The sequence below is a fragment of the Condylura cristata genome, unplaced genomic scaffold (assembly GCF_000260355.1).
Source record: "Condylura cristata isolate star-nosed mole 26May11 unplaced genomic scaffold, ConCri1.0 scaffold00019, whole genome shotgun sequence".
Lineage (NCBI taxonomy): Eukaryota > Metazoa > Chordata > Mammalia > Eulipotyphla > Talpidae > Condylura > Condylura cristata.
In genome coordinates this window covers 7,149,025-7,161,605 of record NW_004567120.1, presented here as the reverse complement: position 1 = coordinate 7,161,605, position 12,581 = coordinate 7,149,025, and the positions used below count along the sequence as shown (strand labels likewise).

At 34.3% G+C, this 12,581-nt stretch overlaps 1 protein-coding gene across 1 annotated transcript in view; it reads right to left on the bottom strand.

Moving 5' to 3' along the window:
- PCDH11X (protocadherin 11 X-linked) overlaps window positions 1-12,581 on the bottom strand; it is a 199,529-nt gene that overhangs the window by 19,807 nt on the left and 167,141 nt on the right. Inside the window, 1 exon segment of the mRNA XM_004685886.2 lies at window positions 1,548-1,571. Within this exon segment, the coding sequence (XP_004685943.2) occupies window positions 1,548-1,571 (24 nt within the window).

Below are 12,581 nucleotides of genomic sequence, written 5' to 3'. Positions count from 1 at the left end.
TAAATATAATGCGTTAGAAATTGTAAAATGAATTCCTATATTATTTTGCTATTCTTTGTCTCAATTTCCACTTCTGCAAAATTTGGAGAAAATAATGAAAGTTGTACATAGATGTTTTGTATAATAAACATATATAGCATATGAAGAATAGCTTCTACAGCAGAACAAACGTTAAAATATAAATGTTGCTGTTGTATTATCATGCTCTAGCAGCATAAAGTGTTTGTGTGACTTAAGCACAAACATTATTGCTAAAATTTGTTTAATGAAGGAAAAAAAAGAAAGTAGAAACCTGAGTTTAAATGATCAAAGCATCTTTGCTTTGATCATAACCACAAATGTATCCCCAAAGTTATTCTGTAACAGTCTCTAATCAAAGATAGCTAAAAGAGATACACGAAAAACACTTCCAAATGTATCTTCTTTAACCTATATTCCAATATTAATGCTGATATCACAAGAATTCCATGGGGGATTCTTGGCTTAATTTCCCACTATTCATATGGAATTCAAAAACTGGAACTAATTAATATAAGCCTACACAAGAACTATTCCAATGTAAGATAAAAGACAAAAACTACATGAAAACATTTAAATACAAAAAATTAACAAAGCATTATATTAGTATTGATGTCATAGGAACATTGAAGATCAAAGATGAGATACTTTACAAAAATTAGATTTTTATGACTTACTTCAGGAAGGTTTATTCACTGAGTGCTATTTCAACTTGGTCAAATATCAATGGATTGTAAATTAGTTGAAAATAAAAGTGCATGAAGCAAAATAAATTTTTAAATAGCAATGGCAAAATATGACAGATCCATCCCCCAAATATGAAGTGGCCAATAAAAAAATGGGTGCATATAAACATGGAATTTATATTTGGAACATTCAAATTATCCTGTAAATTAAAATTATATATATTTTAATTGATTTCTTACATTCCATTTTTAAGGAAGTTTCTGTTGACCTTAGGATAGTTTCACATATAATCAATACATTATAATTTGCCAAAGAAAACACATCATACATGTGATTTACAAGTTCGCAAAGAACTTAAATTTACATTTTGTTAGACATGTATACAACATATAAAATGTGCATATAAAATTTGAATACAAATACAGAAAAATATTTTAATACCTCCTCAGACTAAAAACTTAAAATGCTTAGATTATCTGAGGAGACAAATATATATATAAATACATATATATATATATATATATATAAATACATATATAACATGGAAGTATCTACTGAAAATCAAGTAAATGACTATAGGTTCTTTTTAACTTTGTTATCTAAATATTGGTTATGCATAGCTTGGATAAAGCATCTATTTGTATAAGATATCCAACTAATTGAATATATTTCCTAAATATTGATTCATTTTAAAAATACTAAAAATATGCTTAAAGCAGGTGAAATTATAAGGTGTTATGAGAAGTGAAAGGCCAAAGATCATTAACACAAACATAAATGAGCAGTTCATTTTAAAGTGCAACATGCGCCATGGTTATGGTTTGTATAGATTTCTACTATACCTTTCTTTAGTCCAGGAGTGAAAGCTAAAAAGAGAGTTTAATAAAGTTAAAACACAGGAAATATTTTCACTTATTCCCTCATTCCCCAATAAATGAAAATTATAATTGATTGCAATGCATTCTCACTTTTATCTTGCAAAGTAGGTGATGATTGACAAAGATAAGGCAGAAAACTGATAGCCCATAGAATCTGTCACCTGTAATACACCTTTTCTAAAATCAGACCGTACCAATGTTATATGCTGGCTTCTTGTTCCCCTAAGGGCAATATGTTGTTGAACTAAACATTTTGAGAAGAATACATAGATTTTTCTAGATTCCTTGTCTATGATAGAAAAACATAGTCTTCTATTGAAATTATAATCTTTCTCATGGAATTACTTACACGATACATAATATCTGAGAAGAAACTTTTGATATTACAGGTAACGCTTCTGATATGAAAAAAGGTAATCAGTAAGATCTCAATTAAATAGACACCAACATGATGGCCCATCAGAAGTATTCTTATCATTGTTAAAACACAATTCCTACAATACAGTTATCTTCATAAATAAAATTTCAATTATTATAACAATTAGAATATGGAGTATTAGAGATCATTATCATTACTATCCAGATAAAAAAATTTAGGCATTGCCTTATAAAGTGACTTCCTTCAAAACATTGTGAGATTATTCTTGACTTAGGACAAACACCAAAGTCTACTTTAAAAATAGTTATGCTTATTTGAATGATTGAAATGATGGCCAGGTTTGTACTTTGTAAAAGTCTTAGGCCTGCAATAGAAACTATTTCCTGATATATTTATTAATATACATATAATGTTCAAAATACCACAATTTTGAATTTGAAAGTCAAACCATGTCACACATTTCAGAGGTATCTTTGCAAATTCATCCCTAGCAGTTAGGAAAGTAAGACAATATAAACAACAGGGACTATATCAAACCAAAAACTTTCTGCACAGTGAAGTAGAGCATAGCTAAAACAAAGAGACACCTTACAGAATGGCAGAAAATCTCTGCAAATCATACATATAACAAGGGACAGAGATCAAAGATCTACAACGAGCTTATAAAACTCAACAAAAGGAAAACAAACAGCTCAGTCAAGAAAAAGGAAGAGGATCTAAATAAGTGTTTCTCCATTGAAGATGTACAGATAGCCAATGTGCACATGAAAATGTTCACTATCACATATCACCAGGAAAATGCAAACCACAACCACAATGAGATGCAATCTCACCACAGTGAGAATGGCTCACATCAGAATGAACAGGAACAGCTAAGTGCTGGTGGGGTGTGGAGAAAAAGGAGCTCTCTTACTCTGTTGTTTGGAATGTAGACTGGTCCAACCCCTATGGAAAGCAGTATGGAGGTTTCTCAAATGGTTAAAGATGGATCTGCCATATGACCCAGGAATTCCATTCCTTGATATCTACCCAAAAAATATAAAAACACCAATTCTAAATGAAACCTGCACTCTTGTAGCCATAGCAGCAGTATTTATAATACCCAATATATGGAAGAACCCTAAGTAGCAAAAAAAACAAACAAAAAACACAGATGAGTGAATAAAGATGATGTGGTACATATACACAACGAAATATTACTCACAATCACAAAAGATAATATCTTGCCATTTGCAGCAACATGGATGTAGTTGGAAGAGATAATGTTTAATAAAATAAGTCAGAAGGAAAACAATCAATACCAGATGGAGTCGCTAATATGTGGAATGTAGAGGAATCAAACTAAGAACCAAAGACAACCTTAAAATCTAACCCTTGAAAACTAACTATAAAACTGAAGCATTCTAATGGGGTGAAGGGAGAAGGAACAAAGAGGGAAGAAAGCACAAAGATCTATAGTGGGGCCCTTCCTGGCAGAGTCCCAGGTTAGGACACAGCACTGCAAGCTGGCTGCAGCTGCCTCAGTGCGAGTTCGATCCACTGTCCCGGAGGAGATCCACCTGGCGCGGCAGACCTCTCCTGACCTGCCTGCTGCTGCCTTCAGCAGTGTACTTAATTGATCTGCCTGCTCTCCTCCCCACTCTGTCTCTCACCACCCCTGTACCACTGGCTTGTACCACAGTTCTATAGTTCTATATGAATAAATAAATAAATCTTTTAAAAAAAGAACAATGGTGGTGCACGATGGAAGATTTGTGGTGTGAACCCTGCAAGGTGAGACCTCATGTGGAAAATCCTAATGTTACCAAATTAAAATAATAAATGATTATATTTAGAAAAAAAATCCATTTGAATAGAATAATAATGTATGAAACTAATGACATATTTAGACATAAGGGATACATCAGAAATAGAAAAATGGAGGTGAAAAATAATATTTCTATGCAATGATAGGCATTAATATGAGTACAGTGTCACTGACATATACACAGCAGATTTCTTTTTCCTCTAAATTCTTTCATTTATAAGTAAGATAACTTAATTGAATCATAACTTGATGTACATAAGAAAGTTTAGGTAGTATTAATTTTCTAACTAGTTTAAACGCCCCCCCCACTACTCAATATTTTTAATTCAATGATTTCTCTCTCATACAAAATATATTATTATTGGAATGAACAATCAACTCTTGTAATATTTAGATACAAAGTTTTCAAATATACTGTAGAAAAAGGAAGACTGCTTTAAACAGAGAATTAATAAATTGCTTTTATTATTAAGACTAAAATGTGGCCTAGACATTTTTGTGATCAAAATCCTAATTAGTAACCACAAAAATATAAATGATTCCAGACTTATTTATAAAGATATACAGGTACAGTAGAATGAAGCAAAATGAATGACATCATAATAACAAAAAAGAGAAAAATTCATTTTCAAAACCCATTCTAGGAGACCTTTAACACCTATGCTGAAGAATATAAATTGGTTTATAAACCACCAAAGTCAAACACTCAACAATTTTCCTTAAATTTCAGGACAAGAAAGCATATTCTACACAATATTTTCAAGAGTGACTCTGAAAAGGGACACAGGTTCATCCCATAAAACTTGACCAAAATAGGGAACCATTTCCCCCCTAAAGCAATATCTAAATCTACAAATATGTACACACACATACTACTCTATGTGAACACAGAAATTAATATACTTATTATAATGTCTATCATCAAATGTATCCATAAATGTCAGGCTTCTTCTTAGAGTTTAGAATTATTGCTGATATTTTGTAGCACCCATACAAGATTTTTGCAATATCAAAGTAAGCACAGTCCTTGTCATTTGAGATACTGTAGTCAATTTCAATAGCTGACTAAAAATTTCTTACTAAATAATCCAACTAAATGTTACATTATGGATGGCTATATATATTATTTATGTGTAACTTAAAATGAAATTTTATTAGAATACAAAATGAATACTTCAAACATGTTAAATTTGTATTGCCAAGAACATTGTCAGATTATTAAGTATTCTGAAAGTAATTTTATTACTTAGTAAATTTAAACATGATTAATAGTTCTGTTATCATTATTTCAACTTACACAGATTCAATAATAAAAAAATTTCACATGAGCCTACTTTGAGAAATACTTGACTTTTTATATTCCAAATTAATAACCCAACCAATTAGCAAATTGTCATTTGAGATACTGTAGTCAATTTCAATAGCTGACTAAAAATTCAATAGCTGACTAAAATCTCAGTAAGAACTGAGATTCATGTACTAACTGTTTACATTACAGAAACATGCATTTAAAGTAAAAATGAAAATTTAAATCATAAAAAAATATATCATGAGAACAATAGCAAAACACATTTTAATATTTATTCTAATCTATTTTAATACTTCCTAATAGTTACTAACACAAATATTTAAGAACCCAACCTAACCTAGAAATATTCAGCCAAAAGTGAAGGAATTACTGGTACAAATGCTTGAATAATTTTAGGGATAGGGATCACCAAAGCTTATCACAAAATTGATAATGTTGGCAAAATACTCATTAATCAAATGTCATGCATCAATCTGTGTCATTAGCTTAAAAAGTGTAAGAGGCTTTCTTTTTTCCAAAGAAACATCATTTGTTATTTCTGGTCTTCCCACAGAAGTGAGGCAGTGTTTCATTGTGTGGTTGATTTGAATTTTGCTAAGAATGTAATGATCAACATTTTATTTTATTTTTTTATTTTAAATTTATTTATTTGTGCATACAGAACTGGGGTACGGGCCAGAGGCTCAGGGACGGCAAGAGGCTTCACCAGAGACAGAGTGGGGAACAGAACAGGCAGACTGACGAAGTACACTGCTGAGGGAAGCAGCAGGCGGGTCAGGAGAGGTCTGCCACGTCATGTGGTCACCTCTAGGGCAGGCAGGAATCAAACTCATGCGGAAGTGGCTTTAGATTCTCAGTGCTGTGCTTTAACCTGCTGCGCCACCAGGGAGGGCCATGATCAACATTTTTTATGTGTCCATTGGCCACCTATATGTTTTCTTTAACAAAGTGCCTATTTAGTGCCTCTGTTCAATTTTTATTGGATTATTTTTCACTTGATTGACTGCATCATTGCTTTTTGATCTATGTGCATTGTCAGAGTATGGTGGGAAAATATTCTCTCCACTTCAATAAGCTGTATTTTTATTTTAGTTATTGTTATTTTTGCTGTGTAGAACTTTTTTGATTAGAGGTAGTCCTAGCTATTGATATTCTCTCTTATTTTCCTTGCTGTTGGGGATGATTCACAAAGACATCACTGAAGAATATGTCATAATGTGTGTTGCCTTTGTTTTCATATATGTATTTTATTGTTGTGGCTTTTAAATAAATGTCCCTATCAATTGTTGAGTTTATTTTTATAAATAAAAATAAATTTGTATTGCCAAGAACATTGTCAGATTATTAAGTATTCTGAAAGTAATTTTATTACTTAGTAAATTTAAACATGATTAATAGTTCAGTTATCATTATTTCAACTTACACAGATTCAATAATAAAAAAATCTTGTGTAGCATGCAACTACACGGTTTTCCCAATACAACTTATTGAAGAGGCTTTACCACTCTACTCTTGACTCCTTTGTCTAAGATTAACAGGTCATACATATGTGAATTTACCTCTGTGTCTCAGTAGTATTATCTTAGTAAGCCTAGCTAGAGGTTTGTCTATTTTTTTCTTAAGAACCAGATTTTGGTTTTATTAATCTTTGGACTGTATTTTAATTCCTATTTCACTAATTTCTGCTCTGAATTTTATTACTTCTTTTCTTCTACTAACCTTTGGATTTGTCTGTTATTTTTCTAGTTTCATGAGTTGAGAAATAAGATTGTTTATTTAGATACTTTTTCCCACAATTGGTGTGCTCAGTCCATTTACATTTAGCATGACTATTGATATGTGAATATTTGTTACTGCTATTTTGCATACAATTTTGTGGTTGTTTCCTTTTTCAGTTCTTTGTGTATGTTGCTTTCTGTGCTTTAGATGCAAGAGCTCATTTGGAAGGTTCATTTCCACTCTTTTGTATGAAAAAGCCTTTATTTCCCCTTCACATTAAGATAGTCTTGCTGGGTAGAGAATGACTGGCAGTTTCTGTCTTTGAGTATTTTGTGTATGTATCCCATTCTCTTCTTGTCTGTAATGTTTCTTCAGATTAGTCCAGTGTTAGCCTGATCTCTGGCTCTTTTCTCTCTTGGATACCAATTATTTTTATATTGTTTATTTTATGGGATCAGATATTTCTGGAAGGTTTTTTTTTTTTCACTTCCTTTCTCTCTTTTTATATCTGGTATCTCTGTATTTTTTTCATTTGCATCTTCCTAATCACTGACTTGCACTTTTACTCACTCTATTCTACTTTTCAAAGTTTTCTATTTTTCATCTCCTCTATTGATCTTTTTACATGCTGCATCTATCTTATCTTCTTGCCTAAAACTTCAATTTTGAGGGCCCTCCCTGGTGGCGCTGCGGGTTAAAGCACTGCACTAAGAAGCTTAAGCCACTTCTGCATGAGTTCGATTCCCATCTGCCCCGGAGGTGACCACATGGCGTGGCAGACCTCTCCTGACCCGCCCGCTGCTCCCCTCAGCAGTGTACTTCGTCAGTCTGCCTGTTCTGCTCCCCACTCTGTCTCTGGTGAATCCTTTCACCCTCCGCATCTCTGGCCTGTACCCCAGTTCTGAATGAATAAATACATCTTTAAAAAAATAAATAAAACTTCAATTTTGATTTTTTGTTTGTTGGTTTTATTTCTCACTACATTCATTTTGCTGATTTTTATATTTCTTTAATCTGCTTTTATGGTTTATTTTTTTCTGTAGTCTTTCATTTTTTGATTTTCTCTATCATGGAAATTTTAAATATTTATCTGATAGGACAGATCTTCCAAGTCTTTGTGATTGATTTCTAGAGATTTATCCTGTCTGTGTGGTGTAGTGTTCCCCTGTGGACTCATATTGCCATTTGTTTTTTCTTCCCCTTTTTTGCATTCTGGGCCAGTGCTGATGCAGTGGTGGAATTTCTTCACTTGTACAATCTCTGTTCAACGTAGTATCCAACGTTTTGATATCCACATTGGTCTCTGTTGTTCAAAGGATAGTAGTCCCACTGCCATCTTCAGAATTATCAGACCCAGACCTGTTTCTCTGATTTGCTGCTAAGAGTACTGGCCATTGACACTCAGGCAATTTGGGCTCTCCCAGTTGACAACTGATGGCAAAGAACATTCCAACTCTTAGTCACAAAGTTCTCTGCTGGAGGCTGGGCATGCCCAGCTCTTCACCAGTGTTTAGTACTTAGGAAGGCTCCAACTCTCACTCCCACAGCTGGCAAATGAATGCTGCAATGGTCACTGGGGTGTGGAGAGGGCTCGTTTATGCTTCTACAGGCAATGTATGGGCCATAATTGGGTGAACATTGGGTAGAAATGGGTGCAGGGCACAGGGGCCTGCCAGATCATGCTAATTCTGGCAGAAACAGTACCTCAATTAGCATATGGAGCTTGGATTCTTGCATCTAGTTACTAGATGGTGGAATCAATCTGGTCTCACTATCAAAGTTGCTGGCCTCCCACTGTTGGCCAACCAGCTGCTGGGGATTATTGGGTTGGTAACTGGGCTCCCAGGGTAGCTTCACACTGGGCAAGGGTCTTCATCATAAGGATGTTTCCCTCAGTAGCTCTGTTTTGCTTTCAGGGTCTGTTGGCCCAATTCTGCTATACTGAAGCTGAGAGTATAGAGAGGAGGTTAGCCCCAATCTTCACTCCAGTCCACTCCATTGTCATCTTGCCAGAAGTTCAAAGACATTTCTGACACTTCTGACACTTGATTGTTTTTTTAAAAATTTATTTATTAATTCATACAGAACTGGGGTACAAGCAGAGATGCAGAGGGTGAGAGGCTTCACCAGAGACAGAGTGGGGAGCAGAACAGGCAGATCGATGAAGTACACTGCTGAGGGGAGCAGCGGGCAGGTCAGGAGAGGTCTGCCGCACTATGTGGATCTCCTCCGGGACAGGCGGGAATCGAACTCATGCAGAAATGGTTTTAGCTTCTTAGTGCTGTGCTTTAACCCACTGCGCCACCAGGGAGGGCCTGACACTTGACTCTTTTGTGGACATAATCATGGCATGACAAGATCCACTAGAATATTCTCTGACACAAAGGTGAGCAAAAGCAAACTGAGTTCTCCACAAGTTTTAAATAACATTTAGGATTTTGTTTTTTAAGTTATGTTACTACTATGTTTTTGTGTAACTTTGTGTAAACAATCTATCCTTCCTTAGCCTCAGTTTCACATCTGTTTAATAGCATGTTTCTGTATATTTTAAATGTTCACTTTAGACTTGACATATAGTTAACCTCCCATATAAGGAATTAAGTGTTGGTTTAGCATGATGACTAGAGATACTTCTTCTTTTGCTTGAAGACTCTTCTTGCAGTTTACTGTTCTTACAAATTGACCCTTGACAATGGTATGGATTCAAACAAATAAGCAAACAAACAAAGATCAACTTAATCCTAGTTTCCTAACATTTGTTGTAGAGAACACTGTAACTGCTATATAGAAGTAAATCAGAAAGTTTATTTTTAAAGTATGCTTTTTGCCTTGATTATATTTATCTGATTACCATTTTCTTATTGTGTGTGTATATATATATATATATGACATCTAAGGATAATACCCATGCTGTTTGTTATTGTTTTTCTCTAAATGTAAAATTCTATATTCTAGTTAGTGATTGTAGCCACCACCACTGAACAAAAATCAGAATATACTTATGTTGATCTTTCTGATAACAATGAATTTAGTTAGCTGATCAATATCAAATCCTCATTTGTTAAACTTAGTAAACAGAGGGCCCTCCCTGGTGGAACAACAGGTTAGGGCACAGAACTGCAAGCTAGCCAAAGCCACTTCAGTGTGATTTTAACCCCTGGGGAGGGAGGTGATGCACATGGCGCAGCAGACATCTCCTGTCTCACCTACTGCTCCCCTCAACAGTGTACTTAGCTGATCTGCCTGCTCTGCTCCCCACTCTGTCTCTGGTAAGTTCTCTCACCACCCCTACACTGCTGGCCTGTACCCCAGCTCTGTATGCATAAATACATAAATCTTAAAAAAAGTTCTGATAAAGGTTAAAAAAAACCAACTTGGTAAATAGAACAATGGCTTGTCTAATTTAAAGAAGAGTTTTAAAAAGCACTGTATTCTGCACCATATTCAAGTGATGCCTAACTCAGGAAAGCCAAAGACATCTGCAAATGAATATATTTACATATGAGAGTCATTTTAAAAGGATATGAATATCTGTTTTTATGTATAATATGATGCTTCTGTCAACAAATGGACAATAACATTCTGGATATAAGAAATTACTGAAAATGAATTACCTAAAAAATTTACATATATTATGCACATTTAAAATTTCAAAATTATTAAGTTGGTAATGTTTAATTAAATCCTGCTCCTTCTTCCTCCCTCCCTCCCAACTTTCTTAATCTGCATTTGAAAAGACAAGGGAAATTGCATATGATAAATTCAAGGCAATTATAGTCAACCACCTATAGTTTATATGATCATAACTGGGTTTATCTAATCTTATTAAAATATCATTATTTGTACACTGTATTGCAAAGAGAGACAGAAATTGATTTTGCGTCAGATACTGGGTGATATTCAGATTAAAACAAAGTATTCCTTGTCCTATCCTATGTTAATTTTACTTCATGATCTCTTGAAGATGATTTTGTAAGAATAAAATATAATTGTTATTAAGGAAGTTCAAGGAATTTTAGAAATCTTATCTGGCTTTAGTTAAATATTGAGTCATGACAAGAAATTACACCTTATAATATCACCATTGTAGCTTAATGGTTTGTAATTTAAATACTTTAAGATTTCAAAACAATCACTTAAAATAAGTTCTGCTCTCTACGAGAGATTTTTCCAAAGTAGAATTTGTGACTGTAAGCATACTGCAAGACTGGATCTCCCGAGAACCGTCATGTAGAGAAAAACTTGATAAGAATAAGGCCATACAGTGGAAATCTGAGCCAACAGCTGGAAGGAGACACAATGGTGATATATTTTGAGGTTTCTAGATTCAACCATCCTGGACTTTTTGTTTCTATGAGTAAATATTTTGTGATCAGAGGCTTTTATGTCATGCTTCAAACTATATACTCCTGATGTAGATTCACACTATACAATAACATATTAAAAGAGCTGAATAAAAAAAGATTGTGCTGAAGCTGAAGGCATCTTATAACAAATTTTACTCTTTCAACATTACCACAGAATCAGAGAGTACCACTAAAAGAATAATTATCCTAATCCTGTGAGCAACCTATTTCAAGACTGAATTTGTCATTTGTGACAATGTTTCAAGTATTACTCTTAATAGTATGGAAAAGGTCTGACTCCATAATTTTCCCAAAGAAACTTTATTCAGTAGTTTATCTATCTCATTAAAAAAAAAAAAAACTGTTTGGGCCCTCCCTGGTGGCGCAGTGGGTTAAAGCACAGCACTAAGAAGCTAAAGCCACTTCAACATGAGTTCGATCCCTGTCCTGGAGGTGATCCACATGGTGTGGCAGACCTCTGCACACACCCGCTTCTCCCCTCAGCAGTGTACTTCGTCAATCTGCCTATTCTGCTCCCCACTCTGTCTCTGGTGAAGCCTCTCACTGTCCCTGCACCTCTGGCCTGTACCCCCATTCTGTATGCATAAATAAATAAATCTATTTTAAAAACCTGTTTATTAGAGTTGGCATAACTATAATTTAATTCAACATTCCCTTCTATATTTTGTGAGAATGAAAAAACACTTGTCTTCAAATACATGATTTTAAGGAAAAATTAATGAACAGTTTTAAAATTACTTTTCACACATTCATTTGTGCAATTGCTTAAAATTTTCTCATGGGTGGTTTTCTTACACAAATTGTTTTCTTGTTTGACTCTGAATCCTAATTTCTTATTTTTTTTCCCCAACAAATGGTGTTTTAATGCTTCTTTGGTTTTTAAAGTAATCCATACATCTTTAAAAATTTAAACAATATCCAATTGTATGCAGAGGAAGTGAAAATATATTAAGAAAATTTCTGCAATGCCTGATCTCTTCTAAAAATAATCGATGTGGGCCCTCCCTGGTGGTGCATCGGGTTAAAGCTCAGCACTAAGAAGCTAAAGCCACTTCAGCATGAGTTCAATACCTGCCACACCAAAGTGATCGACATGGCAGGGCAGACCTCTCCTGGCCCGCCCGCTGCTCCCCTCAAAAGTGTACTTCCTCCATCTACGTATTCTTTCCCCCGCTCTGTCTCTGGTGAATCCTCTCACTGCCCCTGTACCTCTGGCCTGTACCCCAGTTCTGTATGAATAAATAAATCTTTAAAAAAATAATTGATGTGTATATATAACATGCACACATATCTATTATAATAAAATACTCTTATTTTATATCCTTATTAATTTTTTTCATAATATAGGATATCTCCCCTCAGGTGTGGTCACCACAGGTATCCCACCACCAAAAACATAATCCTCCATCATAAGCAT